Below are 20,180 nucleotides of genomic sequence, written 5' to 3' on the forward strand. Positions count from 1 at the left end.
ATCCAAGGTTAGCGCGAGGCCTGGGGCATCCAAGGTTAGCGCGAGGCCTGGGGCATCCAAGGTTAGCGCGAGGCCTTGGGTATCTAAGGTTAGCGCGAGGCCTGGGGCATCCAAGGTTAGCGTGAGGCCTGGGGCATCCAAGGTTAGCGCGAGGCCTTGGGTATCTAAGGTTAGCGCGAGGCCTGGGGCATCCAAGGTTAGCGCGAGGCCTGGGGCATCCAAGGTTAGCGCGAGGCCTTGGGTATCTAAGGTTAGCGCGAGGCCTGGGGCATCCAAGGTTAGCGTGAGGCCTGGGCATACAGGAGAAGATCAGACAAGGTTAGCGTGAGGCCTGGGGCATACAGGAGAAGATCAGACGCTGTCAGCACTGTAGTCAGTGCTTCAGTGGATGTTCTTTGGTTGTTTTTGATTCTTAGTGCTCACCAATGAAGTGCGTTGGTAACTCAAAAAATCAAAGTGGTTGAATTAATCTTACGCATGAGATGCATTTGTGTGGAGCCTTAAAAGTCAGAAACCTTACCAGACCCGCTTACAATGATTCTGAGTGGACATTTTGAGACAATTCTGCATTCTGTGTTTGTTGTATGTTGTGTCATTATTGTCTGCTAAGCCAATCAAACGGTCCACAGAAGATTACAGTTGTTCTCAGGGACCTACCTGCTGCTTCTGGTGGTCGGAAGGCCGTTTCAACTGCCGGTGAGGAGAAATCCAGGCCTGAAAAAGGTAAGAGGTTATCCTTTGTGCAGATCTAGTAAATCATGGCAATAGCTTCCTTTCAAAGAATCCTACATGCGCATTTTTTTAGCCAAACTGGAAAGATGCAATGTCCACATCATGGCTTACTGCCCAAACCCCTGTGTGCACACACACACGCACACACACACACGCACGCACGCACACACGCACACATACATACCCGAGTACGGGTAGAAGAACACTGACTTATTGCATAGACAGTCACAATAACCCAGAAGTTAAGGGGTTAACAACAGGGAAGCGAAGTATTGATACCTGCACACTGTGATGGCTTTTCAAGGGGGCATCAGCGCCCTCAGTGTGGTAATGGCATAAGCTCCATGATGTAATATACACCTGTTATCTGCGGCAGAAATGCATCCCTGGGCATTAAAGCAGGCGTGTGGGGCAATACCCAGGTCTTGCCCACTAGCTACTGTCGCCAGCGAATGCGAATGCAGCCCTCTGCTTTGACACTTTTCAAACCCCGTCAAAAGGCAGGCTCGCCTATAGTGAAATACTTATGTATTTATTTATTACAGCCTTATAGCGTGCCCATTTGAGATGGTCACTTCGGGGTACTATATCGCGATGTACTGAGAGCTCTGTGCAATTTGGTGCCTGTTTTAGGAATGGGGGCAATCACATGACGAGTATGTTCTCCTAAGTTATTTTCTAACTCAAATGGAAAGGTGATATACAATGTGGCTTTTCATTCCCAATAGATCCTCATAGTGTGGAGTGACCTTGGTTTACCAATACACGGGCGTGAAAGGGAGTCCACCGGAAGTTCAGCAACGTCATCAACTACCTCTGGGTAGTAATTCATTCTCCTTTCCAACTCTACGGATCAAGCAAACCAGATTGACCCCTATTATCACATTATGCAATTTGCCACAGCCCCTCACTGGCCATGCTTTACAGGTTTCCCTGTGCCCTCAGTATGAAAGTGTTGCAAGTTCGACAATGTTCCAGTTATCACATTATGCAATTTCCCACAGCGCCTCACTGGGCATGTTTTACAGGTTTCCCCATGCCCTCAGTATGAGCACGTCGCAAGTTCTATAAAGTTCCAATTATCACATTATGCAATTTCCCACAGCGCCTCACTGCCCATGTTTTCCAAGTTTCCCTGTGCTCCCAGTATGAACAAGTTCTATAAAGTTCCAGTTATCACATTATGCAATTTCCCAAAGCGCCTCACTGCCCATGCTTTGCAAGTTTCCCTGTGCCCTCAGTATGAACACGTTGCAAGTTCTATAAAGTTCCAGTTATCACATTATGCAATTTCCCACAGCGCCTCACTGCCCATGCTTTCCAAGTTTCCCTGTGCTCCCAGTATGAACAAGTTCTATAAAGTTTGAGTTATCACATTATTCAATTTCCCACAGCGCCTCACTGCTCATGTTTTCCTAAAGCGCCTCACAACCCATGCTTTCCAAGTTTCCCTGTGCCCCCAGTATGAACAAGTTCTATAAAGTTCCAGTTATCACATTATGCAATTTACCACAGCGCCTCACTGCCCATGCTTTGCAAGTTTCCCTGTGCCCTCAGCATGAACATGTCGCAAGTTCTATAAAGTTCCAGTTATCACATTATGCAATTTACCACAGAAACTCACTGCCCATGCTTTGCAAGTTTCCCTGTGCCCTCAGTATGCACATATTGCAAGTTCTATAAAGTTCCAGTTATCACATTATGCAATTTCCCACAGCGCCTCACTGCCCATGCTTTCCAAGTTTCCCTGTGCCCCCAGTATGAATAAGTTCTATAAAGTTCCAGTTATCACATTATGCAATTTCCCACAGCGCCTCACTGCCCATGCTTTGCAAGTTTCCCTGTGCCCTCGGTATAAACACGTTGCAAGTTCTATAAAGTTACAGTTATCACATTATACATTTTCCCACAGCGCCTCACTGCCCATGCTTTCCAAGTTTCCCTGTGCTCCCAGTATGAACAAGTTCTATAAAGTTCCAGTTATCATAATATGCAATTTCCCCAGCGCCTCACTGTCCATGCTTTCCAAGTTTCCCTGTGCTCTCAGTATGAACACGTTGCAAGTTCTATAAAGTTCCAGTTATCACATTATGCAGTTTACCACAGCACCTCACTGCCCATGCTTTGCAAGTTTCACTGTGCCCTCAGTATGCACATATTGCAAGTTCTATAAAGTTCCAGTTATCACATTATGCAATTTCCCACAGTGCCTCACTGCCCATGCTTTGCATGTTTCCCTGTGCCCTCAGTATAAACACGTTGCAAGTTCTATAAAGTTCCAGTTATCACATTATGCAATTTCCCACAGCGCCTCACTGCCCATGCTTTCTAAGTTTCCCTGTGCTCCCAGTATGAACAAGTTCTATAAAGTTCCAGTTATCACAATATGCAATTTCCCACAGCGCCTCACTGGCCATGCTTTCCAAGATTCCCTGTGCTCCCAGTATGAACAAGTTCTATAAAGTTCCAGTTATCACAATATGCAATTTACCACAGCGCCTCACTGCCCATGCTTTGCAAGTTTCCCTGTGCCCTCAGTATGAACACGTTGCAAGTTCGATAAAGTTCCAGTTATCACATTATGCAATGTTCCACAGCCCCTCACTGGCCATGCTTTGCAAATTGCCGTATGCCCACAGTATGATCATGTTCTACATGACTGGCCACTGCAGAAGCATACCTATTGCTCAGACCCTGGCCCGTTTACATTGCTACCTGTTTATGAACGTCAATCACTTCCACATTCAGCTATTTGCAAGATTCGTCCTACTTGTTTAGACCTTTTCCATTGAAAACAGGTACTTGAATCTTATCCCACATACATGTTAAGAAGCTGGCAAAGATGCCACTTGACCTTACTGAGGGGCGCCCAGTGATTTGAGCACTGCCTTTCTTGCTATGTCAGAGATCTTCTGGAACGATGGCAAATACTTTCTACACTTGACAGGAACATCGATGGGGACGCGTGGTCCCCATGTATTCAAATATTTGCCTGACATGTGCAAATGTATGTATGTAGCTGTGCAACACACGAGCAGTTGCATCATGTACACCAATTGCCCAGCTCTGCGGGGGCAGAACATTTCTCGAGGGCCAGAGAGTAGAAGCAGATGACCATCTGCATAAACTTTACTTCCAGCAGAAGATAAAGGGAGCAGGAATTGATTGCACTTACTGTGATGTGAGTTTGCGCTCTGTACGCATTCCCAAACACTGTGGGCCTCATTACACGAAAGGCGGTAAGGGTTAACAGTCAACCGGTAAGGGTACCGGTGACCGTTAACCCTTACCGCCTTACTACCAGGTCCCTTTGAGGGACCCGACCTTAACGGCTGGTGTAGACCAGCCGTTGAAGTTGGGACCCGCAAAGGGACCTTGGTGCTAATTACGGTACCGCAATTTGCGGTACCGTAATTAGCTCCTTCCCCATTCCCATTATGCCCTATGGGGCAAAAATGGACTGGGGAAGGGCCATGGAGAAAGGGGGAATTACCGCCCGCCAACCTTGGAATGGTGTGGTAATTCCCCTTTCCTCCATGGTGGTACCGGTATGGTACCAGCGGCAACCATGGTGCTAATAGCACCATGGTTTACCGCCTACCGTGTAATGAGGCCCATTGGTGGTCAAAGATGTCAAGACTTGGAGTCTCATTACGAGTTTGCCCATATCCTGGCGGCAATTCCGCAACGATGCTGGAAATTGGTAATTCTGTTATCGACACTCAATCCGGCGGCATTACCACTGGATTATGAGTGCCGGTGATGGTGGTAAATCCCCATTCCATGAAGTCCCATAAAACCAGTGATTTTTGCCGGTAAGATGCCGGAATGACCTCCAGCTCTGGAGGTATTTCCTGGCACCTCACCGGCAAACTTGTAGTTGGCCTTTGCGTAAATGTGCCAGGTATACAGTAACACCTGCACGTTAAATCCACACAGGCCAACTCGTAATAATGGCCTAGTGTTTTTGACATGTTATCTCCCTTACCAATACATTTAAAAAATGATTTAATTGAAATTGACACAGACGAGCGATTGCCTCATTGGCAAAAAACACTTAAAAAGAATCTGTCTCCGCCCATTCAAGGGTATTAGCCTCTGACAGGACCTTCACGTTCTGCTAAATGTCAATCCGCCACTGGTGATCAGTAGACTCAGTCTCTGCCCCATTCAAGACTGTGAGCCTCTGGCATGGCCTTCGTGTTTTGCTAAAGGCCAGTCAGACATTTCTGATCATTAGAATCTGCCTGTGCACCATTAAATGGTATTAGCCTCTGGCATGGCCTTCATTTTTTGCTAGAGGCCAGTTAAATTAGCCTCTGACAGGACCTTCAGGTTTTGCTAGATGACAATCTGCCACTGGTGATCAGTAGACTCAGTCTCTGCCCCATTCAACAAGGGTGTGAGCCTCTGGCAGGGCCTTTATGTTTTGCTAGATGCCAGTCAGACACATTTGATCATTAAAACCTGTCTGTTCACCATTAAAGGGTATTAGTCTCTGACAGGACCTTCAAGGTTTGCTAGATGTCAATCCGCCAATGGTGATCATTAGACTCAGTCTCTGCCCCATTCAAGAGTGTGAGCATCTGGCATGGCCTTCATTGTTTGCTAGAGGCGATCAGACACTTCTGATCCTTAGAATCGGTCTCTTCCTCATTTAAGGGTCTTAGGGCCTCATTACACGGACGGCGCTAAGGGTTAACGGTCACCGTTAATGGCAACGGTGACCGTTAACCCTTACCGCCGTACTACGAGGTCCCTTAGCGGGTTGGTGCTCTAACGCCTGCTTTTTGCAGGCGTTAAAAACCAACCCGCTAAGGGACCTCGGAGCTAATTACGGCACCGCAAAATTGCGGTGCCGTAATTAGCGCCTTCCCCATTCCCATAGAGCCCTATGGGGCAGAAATGGGAATGGGGAAGGGCAATGGCGGAAGGGGGATTTACCGCCCCACCGACCTTGGGATGGGGCGGTAAATCCCCTTACCGCCAAGGCGGTGCCGGTAATTTACCGGCATGGTCCAGGGTGCTAATAGCACCCTGGATCACCGCCTTCCGTGTAATGAGGCCCTTAGCCTTTGATTGGACTTTGTGTTTTTCTTGAGCCCCTGGACTTTGTGTTTTTCTTGAGCACCCGATAGCAACTGCTGATAACTATAAACTGTCTTTTTCTCTTTCAAAGGTCTTAGGGCCTCATTACATGGTAGGCGGAGGACCAAGGTGCTATTAGCATCTTGGTCCATGGCGGTAAAATACCGCCTTGGAGGAAAGGGGAATTACCGCCCTATTCCAAGGTTGGCAGGGCGGTAATTCCCCCTTCCCCCATTGCCCTTCCCTATTCCCATTTTTGCCCCATAGGGCTCTATGGGAATGGGGAAGGCGCTAATTACAGTGCCACAAATTGCGGTACCGTAATTAGCACCCTGGTCCCTTTGCGGGTTGGTTTTTAACGCCGGCGTTAAAGTACCAACCCGCAAAGGGACCTCGTAGTAAGGCGGTAAGGGTTTACCGTACCGGTGCCCTTACCGGTACCGGTAAACCCTTACCGCCGTCCGTGTAATGAGGCCCTTAGTCCTTCCTTTTTTTGTTGGAGGCCGGTCGGCCTGTGGTTATCATCCCAGCTGAAGTTGCTCATTGATGGTACCACCCTATCCCCCAATAACAAACAGTATCACATCCGAAGACATCAAATCCCTATGTAAAACCTGATGTAGCCTGGAGCTACTGCACCGTGAAATGATGGAGAGTGACTTACCAATTTTCGGGGGCCTCACCGGCGCAGCCTCAGTGAAGGAGCTCTCCTGCCCTGAAAAACAATTTAGCAGTAATTACTTTGAAGGGAATATTCTGTGGCAGTGTTGAAAAAACAAGATTTCTTGGATACCGAATTTAGAAAATATTTCTTCAGTGGATGTATCTGCTGTAGCATTGGTCGAGCCATTTTGAGTGCGGGGATGCCCATAGAGCTATAGGTTTGGGAGTAGGGGTGTGTGTAGGAGTATGGGGGATAACACATAACAGACAATAAGGAGGGGCGACCAAGGTTGCTCAAAATGAGTCCAGCAAATCGCAGGCCCGGTCAAAGCGCGGAGCCTGACTTTGTGCCGTCTGATATCGTTAATGCTTAGCAGGTCACCTGGGCTCCCATGTTCATGAGGGTATTTAACATAATGGCTATAAAAAAAACAGTCCCCTGTAAGGTGTAGGAAGGCTATTATTTGACCCATCTTTAAAAAACAGAACGAACTTAACCTGACCAACTATAGTCCAATATCTTTATTAAATAATGCGTTTAAATCTTTGGCAAAGTCATTCTAGCAAGACTACAAAATTTGACTGGCACAAATGACATTGGCCCTCATTAGGACCCTGGCGGATTTTTTCCGCCATCGGCGGACATTTCCGCCATGGCGTAAAGTCCGTTTACGCCATGGCGGATGGTGGACTTACCGCCCCATTCCGAGGTCGGCGGGGCGGTAAGTCCCCATTGACCCATTTACCCTTCCCCATTCCCATTTCGGCCCCATAGGGTATAATGGGAGTGGGGAAGGAGTTAATTACGCCACCGTAAATTACGGTGGCGTAATTAACACCAAGGTCCCATAGCGCCATGGATTTTTACGCCCGCAAAAAGCGGGCGGAAAAATGACCATGGCGCTCTGGGAACTCGGAATTGGCGGTAAGGGGTCGGCGCAGCTAACGCTAGCGTAAACCCCTTACCGCCAGGGTCCTAATGAGGGCCATTGTGGCCATGGCACAGCTAGGCTTTAGGGCAGAAATGGGTACGGATTTACAGAGCCTAAACCTGGTAGCCAGTTCATTGTTTATGAAAGGAGGGGGCCTGTATTTGGCTTTTATGGACCTGGCTGCTGCATTTGATAGTATGGACCGGCCCTGTCTGTGGAAGACCATGGCAGAGATGGGACTGCCACATGACCTCCTCCACCTTTTAATAAATCTCCACACTCAAAACAGTGTGGTAGTTAGGTATAGTAAAGACAGAAGTGTGACTTACCCTATACCTGTGGAGAGGGGGGTAAGCCAGGGTTGTGCCCCTCTCTGGTTTAACCTGTTCACTAACTGCCTGCATTCAGCCTCATGTGGGGCAAACACTGACATGCCGCATTTTATGGATACAAATATCCCAATACCATCTCATGCGGACGACAGTGTCCTCATTGCGAGGGCCCCCAACTCACTCCAAAAACGGATTAATATATATGCATGAAAGAGCATGGGTGGGCAGTAAGTCCTGCTAAATCAGCAGTATTAGTATTTGGGAGGAAAAGATCAGCAAATGGGAATTTAATAGAGAGAGTCAAAACCTATGGGATCCAGTGATGAAGGCGCCAGGGAAAAGGTCGCAACATTTCCCCAAATGTTCCCTCTCAAGAATGCATGCACTTCCCCCAAATATTCTAGGACTGGAGTTACAATAGTAAAATATACCCACCCTAGCGTATGTGGGGGAAGGCTTTTAGGGATGCAGGGAAACAAATCTCCAACCTGGGGACTTTTTCCCGGAGGACATTTTCACATAGAATCCACCTATGACTACCTGGTGGTACATTTTTCAGAAAATCTGGACAACAACACACATGTAGACTAACAAAGTATTGAAATACAACAATCCATGGGAAGGGTCTTTTTCTTTTGCAGCTAAACATAAAGTGCACCCTCTGAAGAGGATGATTGGAATGACGAAACTAAGGCCAGATCTGTAGCACTGGATGGCAATGGAATCTGGGGACATCAAAGGACTGATGCACAAGCTGGTGACACAAAGGGCTGATGCGCAATCTGGGGACACCAAAGGGTCGATGCGCAAGCTGAGGACACCAAAGGGCGGATGCGCAATCCGGGGACACCAAAGGGCGGATGCGCAATCCGGGGACACCAAAGGGCGGATGCGCAATCTGGGGACACCAAAGGGCGGATGCGCAATCTGGGGACACCAAAGGGCTGATGCGCAATCCAGGGACACCAAAGGGCCGATACGCAATCTGGGGACACCAAAGGGCTGATGCGCAATCCAGGGACACCAAAGGGCTGATGCGCAATCCAGGGACACCAAAGGGCCGATACGCAAGCTGAGGACACCAAAGGGCTGATGCGCAATCTGGGAACACCAAAGAGCCAATGCGCAATCTGGGAACACCAAAGGGTCGATGCGCAATCTGGGGACACCAAAGGGCTGATGCGCAATCCGGGGACACCAAAGGGCCGATGCGCAATCCAGTGACACCAAAGGGCCGATGCACAATCCGGGGACACCAAAAGGCGGATGTGCAATCCGGGTACACCAAAGGGCTGATGCGCAATCCGGGGACACCAAAGAGCCGATGGGCAATCTGGGGACACCAAAGGGCTGATGCGCAATCTGGGAACACCAAAGAGCCAATGCGCTCTGGGGACACCAAAGGGTCGATGCGCAATCTGGGGACACCAAAGGGCTTATGCGCAATCCGGGGCCACCAAAGGGCCGATGCGCAATCCAGTGACACCAAAGGGCCGATGCACAATCCGGGGACACCAGAGGGCTGATGCACTACAGCATTCCCAGAGCTCTTTTAGTAAATGGCTGCCATCTTTACCTAAACCCGCTCACACAATTGCTGAACATGGAGAACTAGGACTCAACTATGTGGAAGATCAGATTAATCATGCACTGGTCACTGTATCTGAGTACAGTTCCTGAGCAGGTTATTATGTAAATACAGCGTGGACTTGCTAATGGCCAAACTAATCCTAGGTGAATTTGTGAGAATGCTCGGTAAAGCGAGCAAATCCAGAGAGTTCAACAATCCCCTCAATCTTGCCACATCATTTGTTCCGCTCGCAAAGAGCGCCCCCTAGAGTATTTTATATGTAGCTTGTTTTAATAGATAGATTTTTCATCACTAGGCTTCGCTTCAACTGTCTGCCTCTAAATGCATGCTGTCCTAAAATGTCAGTTTAGGTCAATGACACAGCTTTGAGTCTATTCCCTTTTTCATGTTTTGCTTTTTTTGCCAAATGTACAAGTATTTTGCGAAAGCATCTACGATTCTCAGTGCTGAGAAAACGAAAATCAGGAAAATGTTATCCTGCACTTTTCTGTTTCCTCTGGGCCTAGAAGATGTTCAGCGGGCTTTATCTCCTTTTCTCATGAAAATATTAACCCTAGGGGGAAAAGGAATTACAAAACGAATTGATTAGCTAGAAGGCATTTTGTATCTTTTAACTGTTGTGGCGAACCCGAAGACCGAGATGTGACGTTCTGGGGCGTTTCTTTAAATAGTTTAAGAAACGCCTGACTAGGCCTACGGCTATGAGGAAATTCCGACCTAACAAACTAAAATTAATGATGCTGGTCAAACTTTCCAAGAGAAAGTCCTTAGTCCAGACCCTATGTATTGTCTGGCCAACACTGAGAAAAAGGTAACAGAAATATGGACAGGAGCACTAGCCTCTATCCTTGGTTTTTGCAATATGTGCAACTACTGGGATCTCTTTTGGTTTTAAAATGTTTTCAACGACTGACAATTCAGTCTCCCATCCTCTCTGCATGCTTTGAACTGTCCGTTTTAAATCTTTATACAGGGCTGCTACATTCACTTTAATGCAATGCCACCATTTCTGACTTGGTGTTGGAATGAGGATGTGAATCCTCCAGGTCCACCCTGTTCCCAATCTAACTTTATATGGTTTATATTTCCAGAGCTCCCCAAAGCTCTTTGGTTCTCAAATAGTCCTGCTTTAGCAGGGGATCTGCTGGCCATCTGCCTGTTTCGATTTTCCTGGCTCCCCTAACCTGTTTGGTTTCCGTAGCCTTGGATATAGCAGTTTGCCCCTCTCTGCGGCATCACCTCTTAGGAAGCGTTTGCTTCCCTTGTTCTGCACTGCTCGGAAGCTGATGCACTTCTCATTCTGCATAGGGGGTCCGATCTCTCTGCTACTGTCTGGACTCTGCTTCTGTTAACGAGCCCAAGTCCACCACGGCATCCGTGTGGTTGAGCCATCTGGCAAGACGGTCTCTTCACTGCATCCGTCTCTGTAGATTTCGGCTTCGTTGCCGTCAAGGACGCCAGCTTTCCAGTGTCATGCTAGCGATTGGCTCGCTTCCCACTCTACCACCGGCTCCACAGTCTAGCGTGGCTACGCCCCTCCAGGACATCCTCCTGTCAGAGACTTGCCTCTGCGTAGGATTGTGTCTCCTCTTTCCCAAGTTCCTTGTTGTTTTATGTATGTCATCACAAACAGAAGAGGTGTGCCGCTCCTCTTTGACTGTGAAGTTCAGGCGATATCTAGCATTGCATGAAGCCAAAGAGATTGAAGACAATTTACTATATGTAGAGACCAAAATAGAAGTAACAGCAGTCTTTCTGATTTCCATATAGGCAGACAATGTGCTTACAGGAATGGGAGTCCTTGTCCCCCAGCAATGATTCCCTCCAAGTGAGGTCCCACTTTCTGAAACCCTTAGGGAGGGTCTTGCTTGGCGGGCTCACCTCTATAGCCTCAGAGGCATGGATCCCCTCTGGGGAGAAGGGATGAATAGTCTAGATTAGTTACACTGTTTTTAGAGTCATTTTATAGCTAAACATATTTGTATTTATTAAGCAAGTGTTCACTCTCTTATGGTATTATTTGACCTAGTTGCACTTGTAGATTTTTTAAGAAATGGATTTTATGGATATTGATATGATATTATATGGTATCTATAACGCGCCTATACACAAGTGTTTCAAGGCGCGACGAGGCAAGGGAGCGGAAACAAAGGGCGCACAGACAACGATCCTACTAGGCCAGGTGTCATTCAGATCGCGCAAGTGCATGGGGAGGGGACAGTGCAGTACATGGGAAAAAGAATAAATAACAATAAGTCATTGGGCCTCAATACGCGTTTGGAGGTAGCCATGCTGTTTTTAGCGGCATGGCTACACCCAAACTCGGGTCCGGGGCCGAAAAATGGGAATTACCTGGCCATTCCGACCTTTGCGGGCCCGGTAATTCCCATTTGCGGGACCCGGTACACCCCCATTCCCATTTGAGCCCCGATATGGCTCAATGGGAATGGGGAGGTTGCTAACAACGGTCCTGTTAATAACGGAATCGTTGTTAGCATCCTGTTCTGCTAGCGGGTGCCACTCTGCACGTCTGGTCTGACCAGGAGTACAGAGCAGGACCCGCTGCAGAACTCATAATGTGGCGGCCCGGTATGAACGGTGCCGGTCCCTTACCGGCACCGTTCATATGGAGGCCGCCACAGTTGTTATGAGGCCCATTGACCATTTTTAATGGTACTTTGAATCTGTGCGTTTTTCTCCTTTTCTTCTGCACATGATTTGGCTTGTATGAATAAGTTTAGAACTATCCATACTAAAGTTTTTTTGATTGATTGAGTACATAAAACCTACAATGGCCAAATGAGAGTCATTTTGCACACGTAGATGCAATGAGAAAATGTTAATATGGGATTTATAAAGCTCAACCATAGCTGTGAAGCAATGGAGCACTATTAAAATGGGACGCTCTTATGGAGTTACAAGTAGGGGGAAGAACTGGGACGGTTAGGAGGAAGACAGGAGGACTCCAAAAACTGAGACATTGGATTGAGTGGAGTGCTCAGTGATTGGCTAGATATTTGGTCCTCAGGTCAACATGCTATTGTTGCTTTTAGAAGCACCAATAAAGATTACCCCTGCTAACTGCGCAGGAGTATTAATTCTATTAAAGACAAGGAGGCAAGCATTATGCTTCAACTTCTTTATTTACTACCCTTCAGCAGATTCAACAAACTATCTCAATCAACACAACGAAATGTTCATATGTCCATATAACTTTCACTTTCAAAAACTACAAATCCCAAAGTCTCTGTAGTCCTTCTCCTTCCAGCTCAGCTATGACCACATCCTGTCCCTGAGCTCCTCCTCTCTTTTACGTGCTCTGAATGCCCTGAACCAAACTTTCTCGTCCCGCCAACCGAGTAAGGACTTCTTGAACTCCAACAATTAACTTCACAATGACTGAACTCACGCCGTCCTTTCTAGATCATCTCCTCAATTGTTCTTCTGCTCTTCCCCTAGGGAAAACATAAACATAACATCAGGGTGGAATCTAGTTTGTCATCATATCCATACATCATTACAATACAATATGATTATCAAACAGTCGTGGGTGGGAAATAATGCTCGCCTCCTAGTCTTTAATAGTATTAATACTCCCTGCGCAGTTAGCAGGGTTGATCTTTATTCTATGACAAGACTGGTGGCGAGCATTATGCTTGTTCAAAGCTGTCCCAACACTGTACCCGCTAAAATCTCAGGTGGTTTAAAATAAAATTCCCTGAAGGTACGATCATTCGCCCAGTCAGCGGCTGCCATAATATCTTGCAATGGAACTCCTGTCCTGTGTGCTCTGGACGCCATGGCCCCTCTCACTGAATGCGCCCCATACTGCTGCAAATCAATACCTGCTGCTAGCATTACTTCTTTAACCCATCTCGCTATGATAGCAGTCTTCACCGCCTGAAAAGGCTTCCTGTGCGCTATTAGCAACTGATTCGTACTTGTCGCTCTATTCTCTGCCAGCCAGGCGGCAACTAGCTATGCACCATTTGGTATTATTTGGAAAATAGGCATAGTGCACTGTGGCTGTGCTTGATTTAGTCCTCTGTACTACTACAAAGGTCACTCCTTCTGGTCCAAATGTCCTTCTATTAACTTCTAATGCCCTAACATCGGATACCCTCTTACAGGATATGAGACATAACAGCATCGCTAGTTTGCCTGATAACTGCTTGAGAGACAAATATCTATTACTCGGCCAGCTTTCCAATAGCCTCAATACTCTCGCTACGTTCCATAATACTGTATATTTGGGAGCTGGTGGCGCTTTAAACTCAGCCCCTCTAATAAGCCTACAGACTGCTGGGTGTTCGCCGGCTGGCACTCCTTCAATCGGTATGTGGCCTGCGGAGATCGCTGATCTGTACACCCCTATAGTGCGAAAAGCTTTCCCATCTTGCAGCAGTTGCGCTAGGAAGTTTAGTATGACTACTACAGGTGCAGACATGGGATGAAAATCTCTCCCTCTACACCAATTCGTCCACCTGGCCCAAGCCACGTCGTAGCTCCTCCTAGTCGATGGAGCCCAGGATTCGGCAATAAGTTCCGCCGCCTGCATCAAAATGCCTGGCAGTTCCCATCGTCTCTGGATATCCTGCACGCGATGAGCGGGAGTCTCCCTCTCACTCTCAGAGGATGACACTGCCCAGCTGGATCCGTGAGCAGTCGCTCTCCTTCCGGGAGGACCCTCGGCAGATCTATCAAGTGTTCTATCAGCGTTGGGAACCACACTTGCGCTTTCCACAACGGTGCTACTAGTACCAGCTCTGCTCTCTCCCTCCGACACTTCGCCAGCACTCTGCTCAGCATCATAAACGGAGGGAATGCATAATGCGTGCCGCCTGCCCATTCTTGTAGGAATGCGTCTGTACCTTTTGCGTCTGGATCCAACCTCCAGCTGAAATAACTGGGTATCTGAGCATTGAGGCGAGATGCAAACAGATCTGTGTGTAATGGACCCTGTTTCCGATCCAACCTCTGAAACACTGCTGGATCCAGCCTCCAATCGCTGGAGTCCATGAGGTATCGAGAGTTCTAATCTGCTACTACATTCAGTGCTCCGGGCAAATACTCCTCTGTCACTGATGTCCCTGCCCTCAGGCAGTAATTCCAGAAATCTTTCGCTAACTCGGCTAGCATCCTGGATTTCGTCCCTCCTAAGTGGTTTATGTAACGAACTGCTGAAATGTTGTCCATTTTCAGCAGGACGCACAACTTCACTTTGTCTCTTGTGAATGTCTTTATCGCGAAAGAGCCTGCTAGGAGCTCTAGGCAGTTTATGTGCAGGCTGAGCTCCTCTGCACTCCACTTGCCTCCGGTCTGCAACTCTCCGCACCGAGCTCCCCATCCTAGACGACTGGCGTCTGACTCTATCACGAGGTCTGGCCGGTCTCCGAATATGGCACGCCCATTCCAGGCGATAGATTTCTGATCTTGCGGCAGGGTCGGATTGGGTCGTCGGCCCATCGGCCCGTGGCCGATGCAAAATCATGGCTGGAGCCCTGGGGGCCGGTTCCTGAAGACCATGTGGGCCGGTTTCGGCCCAGGCATGGGCTTCATTGTGAAGCCTTCACACTTCAGGAACCAGCCCCCAGGGCCTCAGCCTCGCCGGACGGATGGATGCAAGTTGCAAAGGATCTGTAAGTAAGCAACTTACAGATCCTTTGCAATTGCAGCCCTGCGCCCGCCGCCGCCAGCCGCCGCAGATGCAGTGAAAGGTAACACTGAAGTGTTACCTTTCTTTGATAAATGCGGCGGGCCGGCGGCCAACTGCCGCGGCCCAGCCGCAACACCCTGGCGCCAGCAGCAGTCAGTTTTACAAAACACTGGGAGGGAGCGGCAATGCTGGGCGGAGCTGCCTCAGCCCGGCCTGCTCCCTCCCAGTGTTTTGTATTACACTGGAGCCAGGCTGCAACCTATTGCGTGGGGGGCATATCATTTTTGAAAAATTGCCTGCACGGCACCTTAGGGAGTTTGGGGAGGTCCCACCCTTGGGCTCCTGCCATGCACTGGCCCCGCAGGACACGCTGGGCACAGACTGGTGACACTCTTCTCTGAGAGGAGGGAAGTCCCTTTCTAGCTGGGCAGATGGGGTGGTGGAGGAAGCGGGGGCTTCATTGAAAAGGCGCGCGTTCCCCTCTCGTGACATCACCTCGCCGCCCCGGTGCTGCCTTTATGGTCCAGGTACAGAGCGCACGACCCGAACTCTGAGCAGTGGGGGCGGAGAAGGCAGCGCCAGTCACCTCTGCCTGCTCACCCCTTCATGAAGTTCATGGACGTTTCTCTCTAGGAGCCGAGAATGGCAGCTCTCAGGATCCCGCGGGTGTGCCTGGTGCTCCTGGCTCTCTCCTCCGGCGGCTTGGGTGCATGTACGGTGTTCAGGGATGGTCTGGGGTGGGCCACTGCCCCCAGTCAGCCCATGAGGGCACAGAGCAGCACTCAGGCAGCAACCAGCCACCCAGGCCAGCCTGCCGGCACAGAGGTGAGGGACCCATCATCAACCACCCACAGCCCAACACCACCACCCCACAGGCCCGCGACACAGGCTGCCTGCCTGCTGCTACTGGCAGCGGAGAGAGATGCAGACGGACCTGCTGAGAGGAGGTGAGATCATACTAGTAACCATTCCAGTCTTGCTTGTGTGATGACAATGTGCTACCAGAGGAGGGTACTCCCCGTCCCCGTTCACAATGACTAAGTTTGAGGATGTGTGCAGCTCTTGATTTCCACATGACAATAAGTGCTTGCCATGCATGCATATTTAACAGCTAAGAAATGTTGTGCTCTAAATGTAAGCATTTCAAGTATGATATTTGATTTGTTACCAGTCCATGTAATGCAGCTGGGGCTAGATTCGTCAAAGTGGTTTGAGGTAAAGATTTTGCCGCACTTGGAAAGTACGCAGCAACATTTGCCTGCCAAAAAAAGATGTTTTCAGAGGCTGTGAGTGTGAACTCATTTCTAGAAAATGGGAGATCTCTAGAAAATGCTTTGGGTCATTGGCTGTCCGGCCTGTCCCATAAAAGGCCAACACTGAAAGGGTCACCACGGTCATTCATGTTTGTTGTTCGACGGGGTGGATGTGCACCGCAGCACAAAGGCGGCCTGTTGGGTGGAGGGAAGGGACCTGCGCTCTAGTCTAAATGTAACATTAGGAGACACTCCTCCTTACATCCTTCACTGGGGGTTGGATGTGTTCGAAGGTGCCCTACATTGTTATTTTTTGCAACACCCTGGCAGCTCTGCCTTCTTCGGTGTTTGTTCGCACGCCGGGGTGGTCAGTCAGTGGGTCACCCAAAAAAAGCGTGATTTATTGGCTCCTGAGTTCTCATCCTTTCTCCTTCCTGTTGCTTACACAGCCGAGCTCCAGTTTCCTGGTCTTTACATCCACTTAACACTAAAACGACAAGCCGCAGAGAGGTGTTGCTAAATGCATCAATGAGGGCACATGTGTTCAACAGATCTTTATGTATGTGGTATCTCTCTCTTGTGATTAGTAAACACGCTCCAGTATAAATGGGCCCAAGCAAGAAACATTCCTTCGAAAAACGGCTCACATTTTTGCAAAAAACATGCATTTTCCATTATATTTTAGCGAATGTAAATGATAACTGATGACTTACAGTAGTAATACACCGTACGGACTACATGAGAAATATTTGACAATAGCACATCAAGTGGCCATTGACTAGTCTTCATTTGTCCACAATGAATGAATGCTTTGTTGTAATGTGTCTATTTTTCCCATCTCTGGCATGCTGTTCAGGATGTTTGTTTGCATGTATCAGGTAATGAGTGATCAGAGTATGGGATGTCCTGTGAGTGTGCTGCTTTGCCTATTTTGCCAACCTCTGATCTGAAGCCTGAAAAGTAGATGCACGCAGGCTCGAAATGCAGCCATATTTGCACCAGACCTGCAGATGAACTTAACTGGTCTGCCGTTAAACCTCAGTTACCAGTTTAATGGTATCCACCAAATAATAATTGCTCATTTTACTATATTTGATATGATAGCTCAGTGAGTTGAGCGCTCGCTACTGCGATGTGTGTGTGTGATCTGCAGGTGTGAATCCCAGCAAGTCCATCTCAGCCTTTCATCCTTCTTAGGTCGATAAATGAGTACCAACACAGGTTGGGTGATATTGTATGCAAATTTGTTCTATAAAAAAGAGCTTAAGCGTTAGTGCTATACAATAACATATTATCATTTGGCCTTGGACGATTGCTTGCATTCACAGTAATTTGACAATATGGACCTATACACACAGATATTAATGATACATATCGTGATTCATTCTTGTATGCAAAGTTCCGATATTTTATGAGCTGTGATGTAATGTGGGAAACTCATTACGCTCCACAAGTAGCATTTTCTGTAAAGTCGTAAATTGACACGATTCACAGATGATGGTTTGAGGGCCACTTTTTTTGAGGCGAGGGGTGGGCCACTTTTGTGAGGCGAGGGGTGGGCCACTTTTCTTTCAGTGTCCGGGCCTATTTCTTGTCCCAGTCCGACCCTGTCTTGCGGTATCGATTGATGATATCTCAACCCTTGTTATAGGTGTCTTATCTTTAACCTCTGTAAGGCTCGATAGTGTAAGGGACCTGGAAAAATGGTGTATGGAGGCTGCCAGGAGGCCCACTATTCTCGCTAGAACTCTTAGAGAAATCACTTTCTTTGCCAGACATGCTCTGATCTCTGTCTTGATATCTCGTATCTTCCTTGCTGGCAGCTCCAGGGTGGCTTTCCTTGTTTCCAGGACGAAGCCGAGGAAATCCAACCTATGCGCCGGCTTTGTATCCGACTTATCTGTGTTTACCAGAAACCCCAGAGATTGCAACAGGTCTAGTACCAACTTCGTCTGATATTCCAGCGCCTGGCGATCCTCTGCGAGAAGCAAGAGGTCGTCCAAGTATATAATCAGCTGAATTCCTTTCTCTCGGATGGCTGCGGCGACTGGTTTCATCAGTTTCGTGAATGCCCAAGGCGCTGACGCAAGCCCGAATGGCATTGTCCTGAATTGCCAGAACTGCTCCTTCCAGCGAAAAGCTAGGAATCTCCTGAACTGTTCCTGCACTGGAACCGTAAGGTAGGCATCCTTCAGATCTAATCTGGTCAGCCAGTCTCCCTCCCACAGGGAGTCTCTGAGCTGATGGATCCCCTCCATCTTGAAATGATGGTAGACTATCCATCCGTTCAATTCCTTCAAATTTATTGCTGGGCGTACTTTCTCCTTCCTGTGAACGAGAAACATGTTGCTGAGAAAGCTTGGGGCCCCGGGGCACCTTTCTATGGCTCTTTTCTTCTCTAAATGCTCTAATTCGGTATTGAGAGCCTCTTGCTCCGCTTTCGCTAGGTGCGGGCGCTGGGGTATTGTAGTCTGTACTGGGTCCTGAATAAACTCTATCTGCAGACCTCTGACGGTTTGCAAAATTCAGGCATCGCTGGAAAGCGTGCACCAGTTTCCCCAGAACATACTTGTCCTCCCTGCCACTGGAGGATAGGCTATCGCTCTTACCTGGTGTAAACCCCTGGCCTCGTCCGAAACATCTTCCTCTTCGCCCTCTGGTATTGCGACCTCTGGCCGGGAAGAACGTGTCTTGCTGCCTGTTCTCCCAATACTGGGGTCTATGATTCGAGGGTCTTCTACCTCCTTGTTGGCGACCGGTCGAGCAACCCCTGTGGCGACCAGTCCCGGCAAAAACTCTCTGCGAGAAGATCTTACGTATGGATGCTTGTGCTTTCTCCAGCGAAGCGTAAGTGCCTACAAAGTGGCCCATTTCCTTCCCGAATGTCTCCCCAAACAAGAGGCCTTGAGCTGCCTCTCGGCCTCGTAGGATGCTAGATCACTAAGCTTCGAGTCTATCTTCAGAAGCAGCCCTCTTCTTCTCTCGGAGGCTATGGCGCAGTTCGCGTTTCCTAGGAGGCAAACTGCTCTTTGCGCCCAACCTGCTAGGGCCTCTGGGTCCACCTCTTCGCCTGTGTCACTCGCCCTTTCTGCTAAGTCCATGATCTTAGTGAGAGAACCGGCTAAGTCCAGGACTTTCTCCTGGCAGCTTTTCCAGGATCTGTCTATCCCCTTACAGGGGTCCTTATTGGTCTTTGAGACAAAGGTGAGCATCTTGGGGTCCAATTCGGGGGCTTCCGCCACCTTCCACGGCAAGTCTGGTCGAGGGCATTCTGCTCGGAGACGCTGTCTCACTTCCTTATCCAAAGCTTTTCTCAGACTTGCTGTCAAATATTGAGCCACTCTCGGAGAAGGCTGCCAGTCGGAAGATCTCGGATTTCTAATGGCATCCGGGTCGAACATATCGTCCTGCTCCTCCTCAAGGTGCTTCTCTTTGCGGGCCTTCTTTCCCCCGCTGGGCTTTGCCGAGTCTTCCTCGACTGGTTCCTCCGGCTCTTGAGGGGTTAGGTCTCCCTCCTCTGGCTCTTCTTCCGAGCCCAGGTCATTATCTCCTTTATTTTCATCCCCAGGAGAGGGGGTCATGAGGTCCGGCACGGCCTGATGCTGCAAATATGCTTTCTTAAGCTTCACAAAGGCGTCGGCGACCTCCGGGGCCTTATCATCCGCCCCATCCATAGGGCCCTGGGGGTCTGTAGAGGCTTTTCTCTTGCGGGCCTGAATACCCCCCTTAGACCCTGCTCCCGAGGGTTCAATGGGCAAGCTGCGAGTCCTCTTGGTGCTTTCCTTAGGCTGATGAGGCATTGCTTCTAGTGTCTCCGGCCTCTCCTGTAAGGGCTTCACCCGTTGAGCCACTGCATCTACTAAGGAATTCCCCAGCACCTCCATGAAGCTGGCAGCCAAGTCTAGGGACTGCTCCTCCTCACTCCATTCGAAT

General features: G+C 48.7%; 1 protein-coding gene across 2 annotated transcripts in view; it reads right to left on the reverse strand.

Annotated features, from left to right (window-relative positions):
* Nucleotides 1–20,180, reverse strand: part of LOC138447677 (C-type lectin domain family 4 member G-like) — a 473,303-nt gene that overhangs the window by 315,453 nt on the left and 137,670 nt on the right. For both annotated transcript variants that reach the window (XM_069603941.1, XM_069603940.1), the window contains 2 exons: nucleotides 6,485–6,535; nucleotides 658–714 (listed from right to left, as the gene is read on the reverse strand). In XM_069603941.1, the coding sequence (XP_069460042.1) occupies nucleotides 658–714; nucleotides 6,485–6,535 (108 nt within the window). The remainder of the gene's footprint in view (nucleotides 1–657; nucleotides 715–6,484; nucleotides 6,536–20,180) is intronic.

The sequence above is a fragment of the Ambystoma mexicanum genome, chromosome 3q, assembly GCF_040938575.1.
Source record: "Ambystoma mexicanum isolate Mex_15411 chromosome 3q, UKY_AmexF1_1, whole genome shotgun sequence".
NCBI classification, from domain to species: Eukaryota; Metazoa; Chordata; class Amphibia; order Caudata; family Ambystomatidae; genus Ambystoma; species Ambystoma mexicanum.